At 35.1% G+C, this 21,511-nt stretch overlaps 1 protein-coding gene and 1 pseudogene across 6 annotated transcripts in view; one reads left to right on the top strand and one right to left on the bottom strand.

Moving 5' to 3' along the window:
• The window catches only part of VPS13B (vacuolar protein sorting 13 homolog B), a 752,513-nt gene that overhangs the window by 2,032 nt on the left and 728,970 nt on the right, over positions 1–21,511 (top strand). For all 6 annotated transcript variants that reach the window (XM_027594446.2, XM_027594522.2, XM_027594594.1 and 3 more), the window contains exon 3: positions 14,452–14,595. In XM_027594446.2, the coding sequence (XP_027450247.2) occupies positions 14,452–14,595 (144 nt within the window). The remainder of the gene's footprint in view (positions 1–14,451; positions 14,596–21,511) is intronic.
• LOC113914111 lies at positions 5,975–6,385 on the bottom strand (annotated as a pseudogene).

A 21,511-nucleotide genomic window follows, 5' to 3' on the forward strand; every position in this document is an offset into this window, starting at 1 on the left:
GTATCAATTTACATTCTCACCAACGGTGGATGAGAGGTCCAGTTACTTCAAGTTTTTGGTATTACTTGGCATGTTTGTTATTTTAACTTGAGCCTTTCTGGTGGGTGTGTAGTGGTATCTATTTAAATTTGCATTTCCTTAATGGGTAATGATGTTGAACACATTTTCACGTGCTGCTTATTGGCTATTTGAATGTCCTCTTTTCTAAAGTCTCTAATTCTTTTGCCTTTTAAAAAAAATTGGGTATTTTTTTAATTGACGTGGAGGGGTTCTTTACATATTTTGGAAATGAGTCCTTTGCTAGATATATTTTGCAATATCTTCTCCCAGTCTGTGGCTTGGCTTTTTAAAAATTATCTTTTGATGAGTAGAAGTTCATAATTTCACTGAGGTCCAAGTTGTCAATCTTTTCGTTTTAAGAAATTTTTGCTTATTCCAGGTACATGAAGATACTCTTGTTTTTATTTAATCACCCCATGCTCATCATGACAAGTGCATTCCTTAATACCCATCACCTATTTAACCCATGCTCCCACCCCCTCCTCTGGTTACCATTGGTTTATTCTCTATTAATTGGTTTGCCTTCCTCTTTTTTTTTTAATTTTATTTATTTATTTGACAGAGAGACACGGCGAGAGAGGGAACACAAGCAGGGGGAGTGGGAGAGGGAGAAGCAGGCTCCCCACTGAGCAGGGAGCCTGACGCGGGGCTCGATCCCAGGACCCCGGGATCACGACTCGAGCCAAAGGCAGATGCTTAATGACTGAGCCACTCAGGCACCCGCCTTCCTCTCTTTTTGCCCCCCTTTACTCGTTTGTTTTGTTTCTTAAATTCCACATATTGGTGAAATCATATGGTATTTATCTTTCTCTGACTTCACTTAGCGTTATACACTCTAGCTCCATCCATGTTGCAAATAGCAAGATTTCATTCTTTTTTATGGCTGAATAATATTCCATTATATATGTATAGATAGAAATACCTATATCTGTCTCCTTTATCCATTCATCAGTCGATGGACATTTGGGCTCTTTCTGTAATTTGTGTATTGTTGATAATGCTGCTGTAAACATCGGGGTGTGTGTATCAAATTAGTATTTTTGTATCCTTTGGGTAAATACCCAGTAATGCAATTGCTGGATCATAGGGTACTCAGTGGATTATTAAAACCTCCATACTGTTTTCCAGAGTGGCTGCACCAGTTTGCGTTCCGAGCAACAGTGCAAGAAGGTTCCCCTTTTCCCACAACCTCAGTAACACCTGTTGTTCTTGTATTGTTGAGTTTAGCCATTCTGACAGGTGTGCGGTGATATCTCATTGTAGTTTTGATTTGCATTTCCCTGATGAGTGATGTTGAGCATCTTTTCATGTGTCTATTGGCCATCTGTAGGTCTTTTTGGAGAACTGTCTATACTGTCTTCTGCCCATTTTAATCAGATTGTTTGGTGTTTTGGGTGTTGGCTTTTGTAAGTTCTTTACATACTTTGGATACTAACCCTTTATCAGATAAGCCATTTGCAAATATCTTCTCCTATTCCATAGGTTGTTTTTTAGTTTTGTTAATGGTTTCCTTTGTTATGCAGAAGCTTTTATTTTGATGACGTCCCAATAGTTTCCCTTGCCTCTGGATACGTGTCTAGTAAGAAGTTGCTATGGCCAAGATCAAGATGTTGCTGCCTGTGTTTTCTTCTAGGATTTTGATGGTTTCCTGTCTCACATTTAGGTCTTTTGAATTTATTTTTGTGTATGGTGTAAGAAAATGGTCCAGTTTCATTTTTTTGCATACTGCTGTCCCATCTCTTGTTCTCTTTTAGAAGTTTTTTTTTTTTTTTATTTATCTAAAATTTTTCTGGAAGTGTGAAGTAGAGGTCAAGATGCACCTTTTTTTTTCTTTGAGACTCATTTGATCCACACCATTTGTTGAACCATTCTTTTTCTACTGAATTGCAGTAAGCCTTACTGCAGGCTTACTGCAAATCAGGTTATCATATGTGTGTGGATTTGTTTCTAAAATCTGTATTTGCTCAGTAGTCTATTTGTCTATTCTTGTGTCATTACCATACTGTCTTTTACAGTGTTTTGATATCTCATAGTGTAATTTGTGTAACTGTTCTTTTTTTCTTGTCGTAACTATGTAGATCCTTTGCGTTTTCACATACATTTTAATTTCAATTTGTAAATTTTAGAATTTTCCCCTAAGGGGGAAACCCACTGACATTTTTGTTGAGGTTACATGAAATCAATAGATAAATTCGGAAGGCATTAACATTAACACATATTGTGTTAACATAGTATTGAGTTTTTTAATCCCGGTATAAAACATTGCTTTCTGTATTTTTAAGTCTTCAATTTTTCTCAGCAATGATTTGAAGTTTTCAAGAGAGGCCTTGCACATATTTCATTAAATATGATCTTTTTTTGTTATAAGGAGCATTATTTCTTAAAAATTTGATTTTCTAACTACATTACCAGTGCACAGAAATAGTTGTTTTAGTACATTGGTCTTCCATTCAGTGCCCTTTCTAACTTGTATGATTTGGTGTTTTCTTTTAGATTGCCTGTGTACGCAACCATGCCGTTTACAAATAGTGACAGTTTTACATGTTCCAGTGCTTGTACCTTTTATTTCTTTATTGCAGTGTGGAGTAGACATCTTGAAAATACTCTTTTTTTGTTCCCGCCTTCAGTGTTAAAGTGCTCAATATTTTACTATTAAGCATGTTGCTAGCTGTAAGTACTCCTTACTGGGTAAGGAAATGCTCTTTTGTTCTTCCTTTTACAAGTTTTTAAAAATCATGAATGGGTTTGAATTTTATCAAATATTACATTTAATGAGTTTATCTGATTTTTCTTTTATTCTGTTAATGTGGTGAATTACATTGAGTTTTTAGATGGAGTTTGAATTCCTGGTATAAACCCATACTTCGTGTTAACCTTTTTATGTGTTGGCTTTGATTTGCTAAATTTTTGTTTAGTTTTGTAGCAGGTATGTATATAAGTGATTCTGGTCTGTGCTCTCTCTTGTAATGTCCTTATCCGGTTTGGATTATCATAGATATGTTGCTTCATTAAATTATTAAGTATTTTTTTTTTATAAATGAGTTTGTGTAAGATTGATATTAGTCTTATTTTGGTAAAATATACATACCAAAATTACCATTTTTGCCATTTTTTATTATAGTTCTGTGGTATTGATAACATTTACGTTGTTGTGCAACCATTACCACCATCCATCCCCAGAACTTTTTTAGTTTCCCAAATTGAACCTCTGTACCTTTTGATCCACTAACTCGCCATTCTGTCTTACCAGCCCCTGGCAATCATCATTCTACGTCATTATGAATTTGACTACTCTTACACCTCACAAGTGGAAACCTACAATAGTTACCATTTTGTGACTGGCTTATTTAACTTACTAGCACAGTGTCTTCAAGGTTCATTCATATTGTAGCATGTATCACAATTTCCTTCCTTTTTAAGGCTGAATAATATTCCATTGTATATGCCATATTTTGTTCATTTGTCCATTGATGCACATTTGCATTGTTTCTACCTTTTGGCTCTTGTGAGTAATGCTGCTGCAAACATGGATGTACAAATATCTATTTGGAGTCCCTGCTTTCATTTGTTTTGGGTATATATCCACCAGTGGAATTGCTAGATTGTATAGTAATTTGACGTTTAAATTTTTGAGGAATTGCCGTACTGCCTTCCACAGTGGCTACACCACAGCAATATACAAGTTTTCCAGTTGCTCCATGTCTTCACCATACTTGTTATTTTCTGATTTTTTTTTTTTATAGGCATTCTAATGGATATGACATGCTATCCCACTGTGGTTTTGATTTGTATTTTCATAATGATTGATTTTGAGCAACTTTTCATGTGCTTATTGGCCATGTGTATATTTTTGGGGAAATGTCTATTCAAGTCCTCTGCTCTTTTTTAAAATTGCATTTTTTTTGTTGAGTTGTAGGAATTATATATTCTGATTATCAGTCCCTTATCAGATACATGATTTGCAAATATTTTCTCCCATTGTGGGTCGTCTTTGAGTCTTTTGTGCCTTTTGATGAAGAAAAGTTTTAAATTTTGAAGTTCAACTTAATTTTTTCTTTTGATGCCTGGGCTTTTGGTGTCCTATGCAAGAAATTATTGCCAGATGTAGTGTCATGAAGCTTTTTCTTTGTTTTCTTAGAGCTTTATATTTTTCGCTCTTACTTTTAGGTCTTTGATTCATTTGGAGTTAATTTTTGTGTATGGTATAGTATCCTATGATATAGGATCCAACTTCATTTGTTTTTATAAGTGGGTGTCTACTTTTCCAATAACATTTGTTGAAGACTGTCCTTTCCCCCTTTGAATGGTCATGGCATCCTTCTTGAAAATCATTTGGCCATAGATGTGAGGCTTTATTTCTGGGCTCTCAATACAGTTCCCTTGGTGGTTTATAGGTCTGTGGTCAGAAATCACTTTGTTTTGAATACCATAACTTTGTAGTAAGTTTTGAAATCAAGATGTGTGTAATCTCTATCTTTGTTCTTTTACTAGTTTTATAAATCTTAGGAAAAATGAATCCTGGGGTCATGTGGGTCAAGAGTTTTCTTAGTTGGAAAGTTTTAAATTCTTGATTTAATTTTTCTTGGAGATTTGTTTGGTCGGGGGCGGGGAGAGGGAGAGGGAAATGGACAAGCAGACTCTGCCTTGAGCATGGAGCCCAACTTGGGACTCTATCTCACTACCCTGAGATCATGACCAGAGCTGAAACCAAGAGTTGATGCTTAACCAACTGGGCCACCGAAGCACCCCTGTGATTTAATTTCTTTAGCAGATATGACTATTTAGATTTTATCTCTTTTGTTAGTTTTGGTTAGTTTTTCACTGAATTTCTCCATTTCTTCAAAACCGGTGATCAGCAAACAATGGCTTGGACCTACTTTTCTAAGCAAAATTTTATTGGAGCCCGATATTTTGTTTGTTTACATATTGTCTGGCAGCTTTTGAAAACTAAAATGGCAGAGTTGAGTAGCTGGGACAGAGAGTGCATGGCTTGCAAAAGCCTTAAGTATATCTATCTGGCCCTTACTGAAAAATTTCCTGCCCCTGCCCTGATTTGTCTATATTTAAAGGCATAAAGTTGGATTTTTTTGGTCCAGTTTAAAGTTGACTGATTTTTTTAAAAAAATAGGATCTGTTCTGATTTTTTTTTTTTAAACAAGAAGTTTATTTAAACAAGATGCTTGACTTGAAGGGAAAACTATCTAGGATTCTTTTTTTTTTTTTTTTTTAAAGATTTTATTTGAGAGAGAGAGCACATTAGAGGGTGGAGGGTCAGAGGGAGAAGCAGACTCCCCACTGAGCAGGGAGTTGGATGCGGGACTCGATCCAGGGACTCCAGGATCATGACCTGAGCTGAAGGCAGTCGCTTAACCAGCTGAGCCACCCAGGCGCCCTAGGATTCATTTCTTTTAGAGTAATTTATCCCTACTTAAAGACAGATTGCCCTACATGTAACAGCTACGTACAAAAAAGTTGTAAAATTGTCCTTGGTTTTACAATGATAAATGAAAAACATTAAAATTCTCCAATCGAACAAGGTATGCAAGGATTTTTATGTTCTTTTTTTGTTAAACAGTGAGAGCAAAATAACTTACTGGAATATAAAGGTAAGAGCTGACTGAGCATGCCACTAATGGGGAGGGGGGTATTTTCACAGAAGCAGTATTTTCCCCCATCCCATCTCCATTTGTTGTCCATCAAAACATACCATTGGCCATTTAGTTAAAAAAAAAATGCAGTATGCTTGTGCACATACAGTTACTTTATGTACAGTAAAGGAATGGGGAAGGGGAAAATGAAAGAATAAAGACTGTAGTAGTCAGGATGTGGTGGAACCAAATTGTGGCTTTCTAATTGAGAATGTCTTCTTGGTCTAGAGGAACAGAGTTCTGGAGTAAAGTAGCAGCTTCCCTTTTTAGTAGACACCTCCTGTCTGCTGCTGGAACACATCAATTGTATCTTCATCCTCCATTTCCAACTGCGCAGGTGTGTCTGTTTCATTGATTGGCTGCCCATCAAATCGGAATCTGATCTGCCTCATTGACAAACCCTCTCATTCACAATAGGCTTTCATTAGTTTACTAAGTGGTGTATGCCTCTTAATCTTAAACTGCACCACAGAACAATCCTGCCCCATCACCTTCAAGTTAATATGATCATTGTTCTCAGTCTTGACTCCTTCCTTGGGCTTTTCATCAGCCACGGCGAATGCTGGAGTCTCCTCAGCTGCTGCTTCACAAAAGAGGTACCAGGTCCGCACCGAATGAGCACACACCTGTTGTGATATTTTTTTCTTACTGATATTAGTGATTTGTATCTTTTTCATTACTATTGTTAGGGTTTTATTTTATTTGCAAAGAACTGATTTCCCCCCCCCCATTCTACTTTCTTTGGATTTGATTGGCTGTTTTCTCTAGCTTCCTGAGGTGGAAGCTTCTGTCATTTATTTTTTCTTCCTACCTTTTTTTATTGAAATATATGCATTTAATGCTATAACTTTTTTTTTGCCCTCTATGTCACAGAATTTCATGTTTTTTCATTATTTTGTTCAGAAAAATATTTCCATTTTGATTTTTTTTTTCTTTGATTCATGGGTTTAGAAGTGTGTGTTTAATTTCCGAACATTTGGGGAATTACTAATTATCTTTGTTACTGATTTCTAATTTAATTCCACTGTGGTCAGCATAGTTTCTGTATTTTAATCCATTATAATTTATGAGTCAGTATATGGTCTGTTTTTGTAAATGTTCTGTATGCAATTGATAAAAAGTGTGTATTGTGCAGTTGTTGCTATATTCTTCCATAAATATCATTTACTTCAAATTAGTTAATAGAGTTCTTAAAATCTTGTAAATCCATGTGGATTTTCATATCTGCTGTTCTGTCAATTACTAAGGTATGTTAATACCTACAATTATTATTTGTCTATTTTTTAATTTTGCCAGCTTTCACCTTTATATCTAGAAATTAGGTGTACACAAATTTAAGTGTTATCTATTCAACATACTTAAAAATCATGCTTAAATGTGTCCTTTCATTCTAGTAATTCTTTTTGCTTTGAAGTTTTTTTTAATAATATTTTAAAAATTGCTTCACTTAGCATAATACCCTGAAAGACATGTATCATATGATCTCACTGATATGAGGAATTCTTAATCTCAGGAAACAAACTGAGGGTTGCTGGAGTGGTGGGGGTGGGAGGGATGGGGTGGCTGGGTGATAGACACTGGGGAGGGTATGTGCTCTGGTGAGTGCTGTGAATTGTGTAAGACTGATGAATCACAGACTAGTACCTCTGAAGCAAATAATACATTATATGTTAAAAAAAAATTGCTTCAGTTGCTGACCCTAAAGGTTACCGAATGCATATTTGACTTATTAGAGTCTAACTTAGTACTTTTACCATTTCCTGAACAATCTTACAACAGTTTGACTACATATACCCTTCCACTTCCCTTCATTTTGTTGGTATTGTGGTCGTTCTTTTTGCTTGTTTGGTTTGGGTTAGCTTGTTTAGGTTAGCTGGGTTTAGCTTATATTTTCCTACCATTTCAGGTAGAAGTTTAGGTTATTGATTTTTGGTAGATTTCTTCTATTATAGGCATTTAAACAGCTACAAATGTCTTTGGCTGCATCCCATAAGCTTTGATATGTTGTATTTTCATTTTCATTCAGTTCAGATGCGTACTGATTGTCCTTGATGAATGTGTATTTTTGCATTTGTTGGATGGAGTGGTTTATGGATTTCAGGTTTAATTGGTTGATAGTGTTCAGGTCTTCTATATCTTGGTTGATTTTCTGTCTGTACATTGTGAATATTAAAGTCTCTGTTGAAATATCTTTTTACTTTTGTCAGTGTTTATGTATTTTGGGGTTCTGTTGCTATGCTCACATACGTTTTTATATTTTCTTGCATTAACCCTTCTATTGTTATAAAGTGTCTTATCTTTAATATTTTTTTCCTTAAAGTCTATTTTCTTAATAGTGTACTCCAGTTCTGTGGTTGCTGTTTGCATTATACGTGTATATTTTTTTCTCAGTATACTAATTGTCTTAAACGTTTGCTTTGTGTTGTTTATTCATGCCTAGTACCATCTCTTTGAAAGTTTTACTGGCATGTTACTGAGCTTTACCTCTTTTCAAATTTCATCTTGTTCATTGTAATTTTTTTAATACTTATTTGACAGAGACACAGCGAGAGAAGGAACATAAGCAGGGGGAGTGGGAGAGGGAGAAGCAGGGTTCCTGCTGAGCAGGGAGCCCGATGTGGGGCCCAGTCCCAGGATCCTGGGATCATGACCTGAGCTGAAGGCAGACGCTTAATGACTGAGCCACCCAGGTGCCCCCATTCATTATAATTTTATCCCATGACTGGGATAAACTATTCATTTTGGAAAACAGTCATATGAAAAACAGGAATGGGGCACCTGAGTGGCTCAGTCGGTTAAATGTCTGACTCTTGATTTCAGCTCAGGTCATGATCTCAGGGTCATGAGATTGAGCCCTGTGTCAGGCTCTACACTGGGTGTGGAGCCTGCATAAGATTCTCTCTCTCCCTCGCCCCCTCCCCCTGCCTCCCTCTCAAAAACAAAAACAGAAAAAAACAAAACAGGAGGAAGGAAACACTGCTGGAAATTAATATCATAGAAATGAAAATTACTTATATGCCTAAAAGAGAATCTGTACCATTTAAATAGCAAGAAAATGTTGTATTTCAGGTATTCTAGGTGAGACACAGGGTCACATGACTTCCTTGGAGTCTCATTTACTGCTTTTTAATTGACATATAATTGACATAAAAGTATAATATTAGGTGAACTACATAATTTGATATTTTTATATATTGCAGAAAGATCAGTTATCACAATAAGTCTAGTTAACATCTGCTACCCTGCATAGTTAACAAGTATTTTTTTTGGTAATGAGAATTTACAAGATTTACTCTCTTTGCAACATTCATATATGCAGTTCAGTATCATTACATCCCCATGACTTATTTTACAACTGGAAGTTTGTACCTTTTGACCCCTTTCACCCATTTTGCCCACCCTCCACCCCATGCCCCTGGCAACCACCAATCTATTCTCTATATCTATAGAAAAAAAAATCTTTTAATAGGTTTTTTTTTTTAAGATTTGATTTATTTGAGAGAGAGAGAATGAGAGAGAGCACGAGAGGGAAGAGGGTCAGAGGGAGAAACAGACTCCCCTCTGAGCAGGGAGCCCGATGCGGGACTCGATTCCGGGACTCCAGGATCATGACCTGAGCCGAAGGCAGTCACCCAACCAACTGAGCCACCCAGGCACCCAGAAAAAAATTATCTTTTAAAAATTTTTAAGATTTATTTTCAATCTATTTCTTTTTGAATCTAAATCTCTTGAGGAGAACATATAGTTTGATCATTTTTAAAATCCCACCTTGGGGTACCTGGTGGCTCAGTCAGTTAAGCATCCTATTCTTGATTTGGCTCAGATCATGATCTCAGTGCTGTGGAATCGAGCCCTGCTTTGGGCTCCGTGTTGGGTGTGGAGCCTGCTTGAGATTTTCTCTCTCCCTCTCTCCTTATCCCCACTCTAAAAATAAATAAATAAAATCCAGTCTGACAATCTTTGCCTTTTTTTTTTTTTTAAAGATTTTATTTATCTTAAATAGCACAAGCAAGGGAAGCAGCAGGGAGAGGGAGAAGCAGGCTCTCTGCTGATCAGGGAGCCATTGCGGGGCTTGATTCCAGAACCCTGGGATCATGACCTGAGCCGAAGGCTGATGCCACCCAGGCGCCCCCAATCTTTGCCTTTTGACTGGAGTATTTAATCCCTCCACATTTAATGTTTTTAATCATATGGTTGGATTTCTATCTACCATTTTCTATTGTCAGTGTTTCTTGTGTTCTTTTTTGTTTTTCTCATAATCCTTTACTACTTTTTTACATTAAGTAGATATTTTTTAATGTTTCATTTTAATTCCTTTTGTTCTTAGTGGTTGCTCAAAGGCTTACAATATACATCCAATTTTTTATAGTCTATTTCAGATTAATGCTAAATTTGTTACATTAAAATACAGAAACTTTCTCCATTATAGCTCCATTACTTCCCCCTTCTTTGTGCCATTGTCATATGTATTGCATCTTTGTGTCCAACAGTACAATTTGATAATTATGTTTTAGGTAATGGCCTTTTAAATCAGGAGAAAAAATACATTTATATTGTCCTTTAATGATTATATAATTACATTCATTGGTGCTTTTTTGTGAATTTGAGTTACCGTCTGGTGTTCCTTCCTTTCAGTCTGATGAACTTTTAGTATTCAGTTAACAGTGAATTACCTTGAGTCTTTATTTGGGTGTTCCTTTATTTTGCCTTCATTTTTGAACCCATTTTATAGTAAGTTGTAGCAACTCTGAATTCTGATTTCCTCTATCCAGGGGATGGTTGTTGTTGATGTTGGTTTATTTATTTTAGTGACTTGCCTGAACCACATTTGTGGTGTTTCCCCTATAGTGTGTGGTCTCTAATGTTTGTGCTCTCCCCCTGCCCCCCCCCACCCCTTCTTTGTGTATTCAGCTCTGGCTTTCTAGGGATTACCCTGGGTCACTATAACTTAGTCATCAGCCATTGATTGGCTAGAGGCTGTTTAAACCATTGAACCAGTAAGTCTTCCACTCTTTCCATACACTTTCTTCCACTTCTACACATATATTAGATAATGCTCACAATTCAGGGAGTTTATAAATCTGGTTATCCCCCCCCCTTTTTTTTAACTTACTGGGTTTACACGGTCTCTTGGTTAACCATGAATGAGTAGATTGTTAGTTCCCTCTCCTCTAAGTAAGCACAACCTGGCAAATGCATATAGCTTTCCAGTCTATCAGGGATATGTGAAATCATAGCAAGGTCATCTTTGGCTGTTTTGTTCTCTTGATCTCTCTGTTAATTTTCTGGCCAGTCTGCTGTTTTGTTGCTTGTACCAACAAGTATTGTGACCTGAGGTTAGACTTCCCTTTTGCCTCTGATTTTTTCTGTCATTTTTGACAACTTTGTCTAGTTTTGTCATTGCTTTTTGGAAAGAGGATTTGCCAACTTCCTAACTCAGAATTTGTAAAGTCCTGTCCTGTATTCATTTTTATTTTGTAGTAAAAAGCATATAACATAACATATAACTTAAAATTTACCATTTTGAAGGATACACTAGTGTTAACTATATGCACATTGTTATTGAATAGATCTGTAGAACTTCTTCATCTTTCAAAAATTAAAACTCTATAACCATTTAACAACAACTTCCTTTTTCCTTCTCCTACCACCACCAGTGCCTGGCAACCACCATTTTACTTTGTTTCTAAGAATTTGACTACTTTAGATACCTTTTATACGTAGAATCATACACTGTTTGTCTTTTTGTGACTGGTTTATTGCACTTAGCATCATGTCTTTAACATGTTTATTCATGTTGTAGCACAAGACAGAATTTCCTCTTTTTAGAAGACTGGATATATTTGATTGTGTATACCACATCTTCTTTATACATTTCTTTCAATGGACATTTAGGCTGCTTCCACCTCTTGACTATTGTGAATAATGCTGCAGTGAACATGGTTGTGCAAATATCTTTTTGAGATCCTGTTTTCAGTTCTTTTTGGTATAACTCAGAACTGATTTCATATGGTGATTTTTTTTTTTTTTTAAAGATGTTATTTGTCAGAGAGAGAGAGCGCGTGCGCGTGCATGCACAAGCACAGGCGGGGAGAAGCAGGCTCCCTGCTGAGTAAGGACTCGATCCCCGGGACCCTGGGATCGTGACCTGAGCCAAAGGCAGACCTTTAACCATCTGAGCCATTCAGGCGTCCCTTATGTGGTGATTCTATTAATTTTTTGAGGAACTTCCATAATGCTTTCTTTAGTGGCTGCATCATTTTATATTTTCACCAGCAGCACACAAGGGTTCCAGTTTCTCCACAAAGCTGCCAGCACTTGTTACTTTTTGTGTAATAGTGGCCGTTCCATTAGCATTGTGGTCATTGTGGTTTTGATTTGCATTTCCTTGATTAGTGATGTTAAACATCTTCTCATATACTTGCTGGCAATTTGTATTCTTTTGAGAAATGTCTATTCGGTGATTTATCCACTTTTAAATTGGATTACTTTTTGTTTATTTTAGATATTAACCCCTTATCAGATAAATGGTTTGCGAATATTTTTTCCCATTACATAGGTTGCCTTTTCACTCTCTTGAATGTTTTCTTTGCTGCATGAAGGTTTTTAGGTTTGTCTATGTTTGCTTTTGTTACTTGTTAAATTTAGTTTTAAAGTATGCCTGTTTTCTGTTAGAATATTTTGTTATAGCCTACCTAGAATTAGGTTTTTGAGAACTATTTAACCCCCTTCTTATTGTTTGTTACTAATATTCTTTGTACAGTCATAGATATTCTGGTATTAAGAATGCATTTTTCACAATGTATTTCTGAAGAGTTATAAGTGAATAAAGTATTTTAAAGTTGTACAGTGTATCTTGAAGTAAAAAGAATGAAAATTGCTTTTATAGTTACATTCCGGATGGTCTGTCTACTATAACAACATTTGTGTTTTTTCTTTTACAAGGCATAAATGTATTTCCGTTTTTTACAACTCTGAGGAAATGGAAATGATCTTATAGTCAGATGATTAATAAGTGTTGAACTTCAAGTCAATTTCAATATGGGTGATATGGTTCAAAATTCCATATTCAAATATAGAATGCTGCCTCTTGGGTTATTGTTTAGGTAGTAGTAAAGTTGATTAGAAGCATTCTGACAATACCGAGGTCATGAGTTTGATTCATATGCTTTTAACTTCTTCCTGCGAAAATCCAATTTGTACCCATAAATTGCAACTTCGGTAGGCATTTCACAAATGTTTCTTTGTTACACAAGTCAGGAAGTGGTAGAGATGGCAATATCATGGGCTCATTGTCCAAATAGATGTATAACCAATGGAAAGGTATTAAATGCTCATAATGGAAGTATAGATGCAATATAGCTATGTGAAGAGCAAGGGTTCTGGCATGATATTTTCCAGTTTGGAGTCCTGGTTTTCTAAGATGTGTCATTTTGGGGAATGACTTGACCTTTCCATGCCTCAGATTTTTCATTTGTAAATTGGGTAGAATAATAGTATTTACCTTTTGGGGCTCTTGTAAGGATTAAATAGTTCTGTGCAGGTAAAGTCCCTGGTACATAGTAAGTGCTCAGTAAACATTGTTTTTGTTATAGACAATAATGAAAATATAATCTGTGCCAATTGATTTATACTTCAAATTAATCTTTCAAATTACTAATGGCAAATATTTAAAATGTGACACTCCATTAGAATAATATAGTAGAAATAGATTTTAAGTATTCTGCCCTTGCAGGAGAAAAACTTGTGAAGACATACATGAGGCCCACACATTTCTAAGCGTAGTAAGCATTTTTATAACAATTGTTCTTAGAGGAAGATAATATTCTAAGCACTTTATATAAATTCATTTAATCCTCAATGATACTATTGTTATCCAGAATTTACAGATAAACTGAGACACATACATTAAACAAGTTGTCCAGTGGTTTGCCATATTGCCTGTATTTAGCTATATTGCTATGTTGCTAACCTAAGTAGGTGGGCAGTTGTTCAATGAATAAGTTTAATGTATATTAACTTTCACAAATAGATAACTTAAAATGTGAAGTATAATCTACATGCAATTTTTTCCTTTGTTGATTTGTAACAAAAATTTTGTCAGTGAAACAAGTTACCAATATAAAGTGAACTATGGTGATATTTATGTTTTCATTTCTTTCTTTCTAATAATGGAAATCAGTCAGAAAACATTTAAATTTTACGACCAGATAGTATCCAGGTACAGCCTTTAATTAGGTAAAGCTCAATACTTTTTTTATTTTTCAAGGTTGGTAAATTTTTATTTTGTTGGGTCACTCTCCTATCTCTTAACTCTGCTCTCCCCCATAGCCTTTTAACTTGCGTTATAATCCTGTTCTGTTATTTTAAAACACATTTTAAATACATGTTTTGAATGGAGATTTTAAACAATATGCCATTCAGTTATCTCAGTGCTGCTGTCTACTATGATTATTACAACCACTATCATATATGAACTTTTGTTATGTACCACATATTTTATATTATATTCATTCAACAGAAGAAATGGAGGCCTAGGCAGGTTGACTAGCTTATTAAAAGTAACTTGTACAATAAGTTTTTGTGGTGTATCATTACCTATAGTTTAACAAGTTATTTGCTACTTTTTGAGAAACAGTATTTCTTAAAATATTTTTGTTTTAGAAATTTCATTTCTCTTTTCAGAAAGTAATTTGGATGTTATGGAAAAATTAAGCACTTACTTTTAATATTTTGTTTTAAGGAATTGAAATTACCATTCACTTTTTTAAGTGGACATATTCATGAATTGAGGATCCATGTACCATGGACAAAATTGGGTTCAGAACCAGTGGTAATTACCATCAATACAATGGAATGCATTTTGAAACTTAAAGATGGAATACAGGTAAGAAGTTACTGAACCTAGTTTATATTAACCTATTTTAATGTTATTGATGTTATTTCTTTAACTTTTGGGATATGTAACCTTTTACACAAAGTTTACATACACTTACTGTTTCTCAAATGCCTATGAAAGTACCATAATTGCAAAAGGGTATTCTTATATTTGGATGAAATGTTCTAATGGTTATTTTTATACTAATTTTACTTAATCATAGCCATCATAGCGATCATGTAGATGACTTATTATCTGTGTCTAGTAGAAGTAGGACCTGATTGTGTCCCAATTTTCAGGTGAAGGTTTTTGAATTTTTGCAAAAGACCTATGTGATTTTTTTATATTTACATGACACTTTTAAATGAGATGAAAATTTCTTGTTTTTTGAAATGAAAATATATTGAATTTACCTTCATATCAAATTTTAAGGTTTTATTTTAATTCGAGTTAACATATGGTGTTACAGTAATCTCAGGTGTGGGGCATAGTAATTTAACACTTCTAAACCTGGTACTCATCACAAGTGCCCTCCGTAATCCCCATCACCTCCTTCACCCATCCCCACACCCACCTCCCCTCTGGTAACCATCAGTTTGTTCTCTATAGTTAATTTGTTTCTTGGCTTGCCTTCTTTTTTCCTCTTGCTGGTTTGAATGGATAAAGAAGCTGTGGTGTATATATACACAATGGAATATTACTCAGCCATAAAAAAAGAATGAAATCTTGCCATTTGCAATGACATGGATAGAGCTAGAGATTATTATGCTAAGCAAAATAAGTCAGAGAAAGACAAATAGCATACGATTTCACTCTTATGTGGAGTTTAAGAAACCTATCAAATTTCATTGTGTTTTTGAAGTTTTGGTATCAGAAGCTGATTTTTTTTTTTTTTCGACTTAACCTTTTCTCTGACCATCTTACATTTCTCTTTAGTGTTTTTTTTCTTTTTTGTAAAGTTGTAATACTGATTTTTTTTTTAAAGGAGTTTCTAGCAAAAATTAATCTAGGAAGCAAATAGGTCTGAGAGCAGTATATCATAAATTTTTCCATTTTCATCTTATAGAAAAGTAGTCTCTTTCATTTTTATTATGTTTTCCTTAGCCCATATTTAACTTGTAGTTTAAAAAATGCTTTCTAGAACCAAATGAGTTGATGAGTATTAATAATTTAAATTTAACAATTTAATAACTTATTAAACGTTAAGGCAATTTTAGCATGTCCTAAATATAACTTCAATCGGTGAAATTAAGATTATTTATGATGTTAAAATAATTTCCTTTTTTAAGAAGATACATTGTCATGTCAACCCACTGGGCTTATCTTTTTTTTCCTTTTATGAAATCTTTGAATCTAAGCCTATATTATCTAATTTAACTGATGTAGTTTCTGGAAGTAAGTAGACCAATGCTATATTTCCATGAGAATTTATTTTGTAAACATAAAATACATGGGAGATAGATTTAGAAGTCTGTGAGATAGTTATATTACGAGTTTTATTTTACATTTATTTTAGGTAATACTTAAATGGTCTTAATCATCATCTGTTCCTGGAATTTAATTTTTTTTTTAAAAGTCTGGACTTGGTTATACCACCCATGGAGTGCTCCATATTAAAAGAGGAAAAAAAAAAAATCCAGACACTAAGTATTTTTTCAATGGGAAGGTGGAAGTTTCAAGGCCAGATGTCCCATAAGAAACACATTTTAAAAGAGGCAAATTACAACTAATTATAGAGGCTGCAGAAAAAGATTTGTAACACATGACTTAGTGCAACCTAGAACAAATATTTGATATTGGACCATGCAGATGGCTACTGCAGGAATGATCAGGTTTCCTGCTTGCATGGTATTTGAGACTTGAATTTTGTGGTGTGTACAGCAAAAGGTCAAGTGTCATGAATGTAAACTACTCTAAAAACAAGTATTTTTTGCAGATGTTTAAAATTTTGAGGTAGAAAAGATTTTTGAAAATTGCAGTTGACATTTGGACAAATTATTCAGCAGTGTCCATCCCTGGAGAGTAATACTTAGGTTAGTGATTGGAATTAATTTTTCAGTCAGACATTATAGATGAAACACATTTTTAAACAGTTTATTTTCCTATTTTAAGCTTTGATTAGTGTAGTAGGAAATTAAGTTAAAAAGTCACACATGTACTAGTAAAACTGAATAAGCCCATATTTAATTAAAATTATTTCAGATTATTACATTGTAGAATCAACATGAAGAAAATACTTATTTCATAAATTAGTGTGGATGGTTGGTTAAAGGAAGAGATTGTTTAGCGTTAAAGATATGAATCTGTTAAAAATAACTACTGTTGATATTTGACAGTAATAAATACAACTTAAAAAGTTAGAAATTTGAGGTCTAATTCAGAAAAGGTTATTACAAAAATATAATGCTAAATGCCTTGGTAAGAAGGCAAGTCTGGTTTGTAAAGTTCAGTTTAATTCTACTAACATTGTTGATTTCCTGCTCTTCAGTGCACTGAACACCATTGCCAAGGTATTTATATAATCTTCTAAGGAGACTTAGATTTATGATGATTGAGGGTGACTCTAGTGATAATTAAAATATACGGCCTTAGCATGTCTCTGTAACTAGTTTTTTTTTGTTTTTTTGTTTTTTTTTTAAAGACATTTATTTTAGCGAGTTCATGTGCATGAGCTCTGGGGGGAAAAGGGAGAGGGAGAAATCTCAAGCAGACTCCCTGCTGAGTGTGGATCTCCATTTTTCCACCCTGAGATCATGACCTGAGCTGAAACCAAGAGTATGTAGCTCAACCAACCAACCCACCCAGGCGCCTCTGTAATTAGTTTTATGGAGCTTTTTTTCGATGAGAAGGTGACCCAAGTTGTTGGGTCAAATAAAGGCCACCTTGATGTTCACACTGAATTATTTTTAATACATTGATATTTCACTCAGAAAATATTTAACTGTTAGCTGTTTACTGTGGGAGACCTGTCTGCCATCATACCCACCTTTAGATCCTTCAGATTTTACTTGTGAGGTTTTTTGTTTGTTTGTTTTTGTTTTTTGGTTCCTTTTTGTTTTTTTGACTTCAGTTACAGAATTTGATTCATGACATCATCACTGGTCCAGGTCTGACTTATTTAAATAGTTCACTCTAATAAATACATGTGGATCCAGCACATAGCTCAGTAACTTACATTTAACTGTATGCTCCTCTCCTTTTGCATATTCTTGCTTTTCAACCTTTATGGGCCTCATCTGTAAAATAGGGCAAGACTTGATACATAGTTCTTATTCTATGGTTGTATATGCTTTCTTTGCTCATTGTATTAATAAGTCTTGCAAAACTTCTTCAACCTAGAGTAGTAGTAAATTTGTTTTTAAAGAACTATTTATTCGGGCCTTTGTATCGCCTGGAAAGTTTAAAAAACAACAAAAACAACCCCTCCCCCCCCAAAAAACCCTATGAAATCTTTTCACTTGTTAAATGTGACTGTTTGCAAGGCTATTTATAGAATACTCACTGTTCATAAAAAAAACCCGAAAATCTTTTGTACCTAAACCAAAACTTTAAAATTATCAGTAAAAACTGGGGATAAACAAACAGCTTTTGGTTAATGTATGTATGTACTTTTAATCCCTGGTTAGTGCTTGGAGTTACAGGACAATCTTGCTGTCCTTTCTCCTTGCATGTTTTTTGGTGCTGTAGAAAGCCATTATTTGTTTAGGTGGTCTTGAAGAGGGAAGTGTCCTATCTTGTCCTTGAAGCTTGAGCACTATGCTGGAGGAAGTTTTGGTAAGGCTATTAACAATATTTATATGGACTTTTTAAAAAACTTTAATTCTCTTAAATGAGGTGGGATTAATTTGAATAACTACGGCGTTAGTAGTCATTTGAATGTGTCGTCCTCCCCCACCCCCTACTCCTGCCAAAATTCATATATTGAAATTCTCCCCAAAGATGATGGTATTAGGAGGTAGGATCTTTGGGAGATGCTTAAGTCATGAGCCCTCATAAATGGGATTAGTGCCTTATAAAAGAGGCTCCAGAGAGATGCCTGTCTCTTTTGCCATGTGAGGACACAGTGAAAAGGTACCGGCTGTGAACTGGGAAGAGGGCCCTCAAACCAGACCATGTTGGCACCTTGATCTTGGACTTCCCAGCCTCCAGCCTGTGAGAAAAAAATTTCTGTTGCTGTTATAAGCTACCAAGTTATCCAGTCTGTGGTATTTTTTATAGCAGCCCACATGGACTAAGACAACTACTTTTTCAGAAATTTAACAGGGTTCAGAAATGCTGACTTAGGCTGTGGAATTTATTGCATTATTATTGATTTCCTCACTTGCACTGCTGCAGGTTAATGATGGTGGTTATGATAATAGCAGATAATGTAGTCTAGATTCTCTCTGTAGCTTCCTTCTATAAAAAAGTGAGAAAGTTCCCTATAAATTATGGGTAGTGTCTTTACCTCTCACAAGGGAACCCCTTTTATATTGTGAAGATGAATCCTCTGGTACATCTTCTTGTGTAACAGTTCAGAAAAGCTACATAATTGTTAATAAGATGAATTATAATAACTTCATATCATTTTGATCTAGTAAAGAATTTTTTTTTAAAAGGTTTTATTTATTTGACAGCAAGAGAGAGCAGGAACACAAGTAGGGGGAGTGGGAGAGGGAGAAGCAGACTCCTGCTGGGCAGGGAGCCCGATGTGGGGCTCGATCCCAGGACCCTGGGACCATGACCTGAGCCGAAGGCAGACGCTTAACGACTGAGCCACCCAGGCGCCCCTAGTAAAGAATTTTTTAAGTGGAGTATGTAGCTAAATAATTTCCAGGCTTTGGCTATATCTTGTTTCTCGTGTTGTAACTGGAATGGTGAAATAAGACTGGGGAGTGGGGCATTGACCTTTTGTGTAAAGAAGGTGCATGGAGGATTCAGTAGAGGAGAATCCAGAAGTCCCTGACAGTGACTCCTACGTTATCTGCCCTGGTGGCAGGCCACATGAAAGAGTGGAGAAACTGTATAATTCAAAACCAAGTAATATGTGGAGGAGGGATAGTAGTAGTAGTAGTAAATGTCCCTTCACATTCTTAGTTGAAAGAAGAATAAGCCAGCCAAATCACCATTTCTTTTAAGATACACATAAAATTGTGTTTTGCTGAAGAAATTTTAAATACGTGAATCTGATCCTGAATTTACTTGCACTTAATTAGAGGTATACCAAATTCTTCAGTAAGTGAGGTGTTCAGTTTAGTCAGGTGCAGCAAGCATTAAGGTGATTCCTGTTCTCTTCTGTATATCTTGAATCTTCTAAAACTAATACCTGAGATTATATTCTAAGTCTGTTTTGAGATGTGGTAGAGAAAGAGATACTTTCGAGTTTCACTCTGGGTGGAATCCTTTATGTATTTATATATTTTGGTTATTGGTGGTGGTTTTCACTTTTAGTCCCATTTTATGGAGATGTAATTGATAAATTAAAATACATTAAAGTGTACAATGTGGTGATATAAGTATATTGTGAAAGAATTCACACCATCAAGTTAATACTTCCTTTACCTCACAGTCAACTGTTTTCTTTTTTTAACCTTTTTAATTTTTTTTTGATGAGAATACTTAAGATCTACTCTTAGCAAATTTCAAGTATACAATATAGTATCATTAACTGTAGTCACCAAGTTGTACATTAGAATCTTAGATCTTGTTCAGCTAATAACTGAAAATTGTACCCTTTGATATTGCCCATTTCACCCAGGACCTGTCAAACATTATTATTCTACTGTTTCTATAAGTTTGACAGTTTTTTTTTTTTTTTTTTTTTTTTTTAAGATTCCACATAGTATTTGCCTGGCTTATTTCATTTCCCACAATGCCCTTTAGGTTTATCTGTGTTGTTACAAATGGCAGGATTTCTTTATTTTTTTTTTTTTTAAAGATTTTATTTATTTATTTGACAGGAGAGAGGGAACACAAGCAGGGGGAGTGGGAGAGGGAGAAGCAGGCTTCCCGCCGAGCAGGGAGCCGGATGCGGGGCGCGATCCCAGGATCCTGGGATCATGACCTGAGCCGAAGGCAGCCGCTTAACGACTGAGCCACCCAGGCACCCCAGGATTTCTTTATTTTTCACAGCTGAGTAATGTGCGCACGCATATCCACTCCCCCATTGTTGGACCCTTAGGTTATTTCCATTCATGGCTTTTGTGAGTAATGCTGCCGTGAACATGAGAGTACAGATGTCTCTTTGAAATAATATTATTTTCTTTCCATATATACCCAGAAGTGGGATTGCCAGAAGTGGATAATGTGGTAGTTCTATTTTTGAATTTTTGAGGAACCTCTGTACAGTTTTCCAGTTTTCCATGACAATGCCAGTTTACATTACCACCAATGTTGTACAAAGGTTCCCTATTTTCAGTATTTGTTGTTTCTTGTCTATTTGATGATAGCCATCCTAAGAGGCTTGGAGTGATAGTTCATTGTGGTTTTGATTTGTATTTTTCTGATAGTTATTGTTGTTCAGCACCTTTTCAGGTATCTTTTGGCCATTTGTGTAACTTTTTTAGAAAAATGTTTATTCAGTTCCTTTGCTCATTTTTAATTGGATTGTTTTTTGATATTGTACAAGTTCATTTTTTATATTTTAGATATTAACCCGTTATGAGATACATGATTTGCACATATATTCTCCCATACCATAGATTGACTTTTCATTTTGTTGAGAGTTTCCTTGGCTGTGCAGAAGCTTTTTAATATGATGTAGTCCCACTTTTTTTTCTTTTTTCTTTTTTTTTTTTTTTTGGTTTTTGTTGCCTGTGCTTTTGGTGTTGTATCCAAAAATCATCGCTATGACTGATGTCAAGGAACCTTTCCATTATGTTTTCTTTTAGTAGTTGTACAGTTTCAGGTCTTATGTTTAACTCTTATCCCTTCTGAGTTAATTTGT

This window comes from Zalophus californianus, chromosome 4 (assembly GCF_009762305.2).
Source record: "Zalophus californianus isolate mZalCal1 chromosome 4, mZalCal1.pri.v2, whole genome shotgun sequence".
Classification (NCBI taxonomy): Eukaryota; Metazoa; Chordata; class Mammalia; order Carnivora; family Otariidae; genus Zalophus; species Zalophus californianus.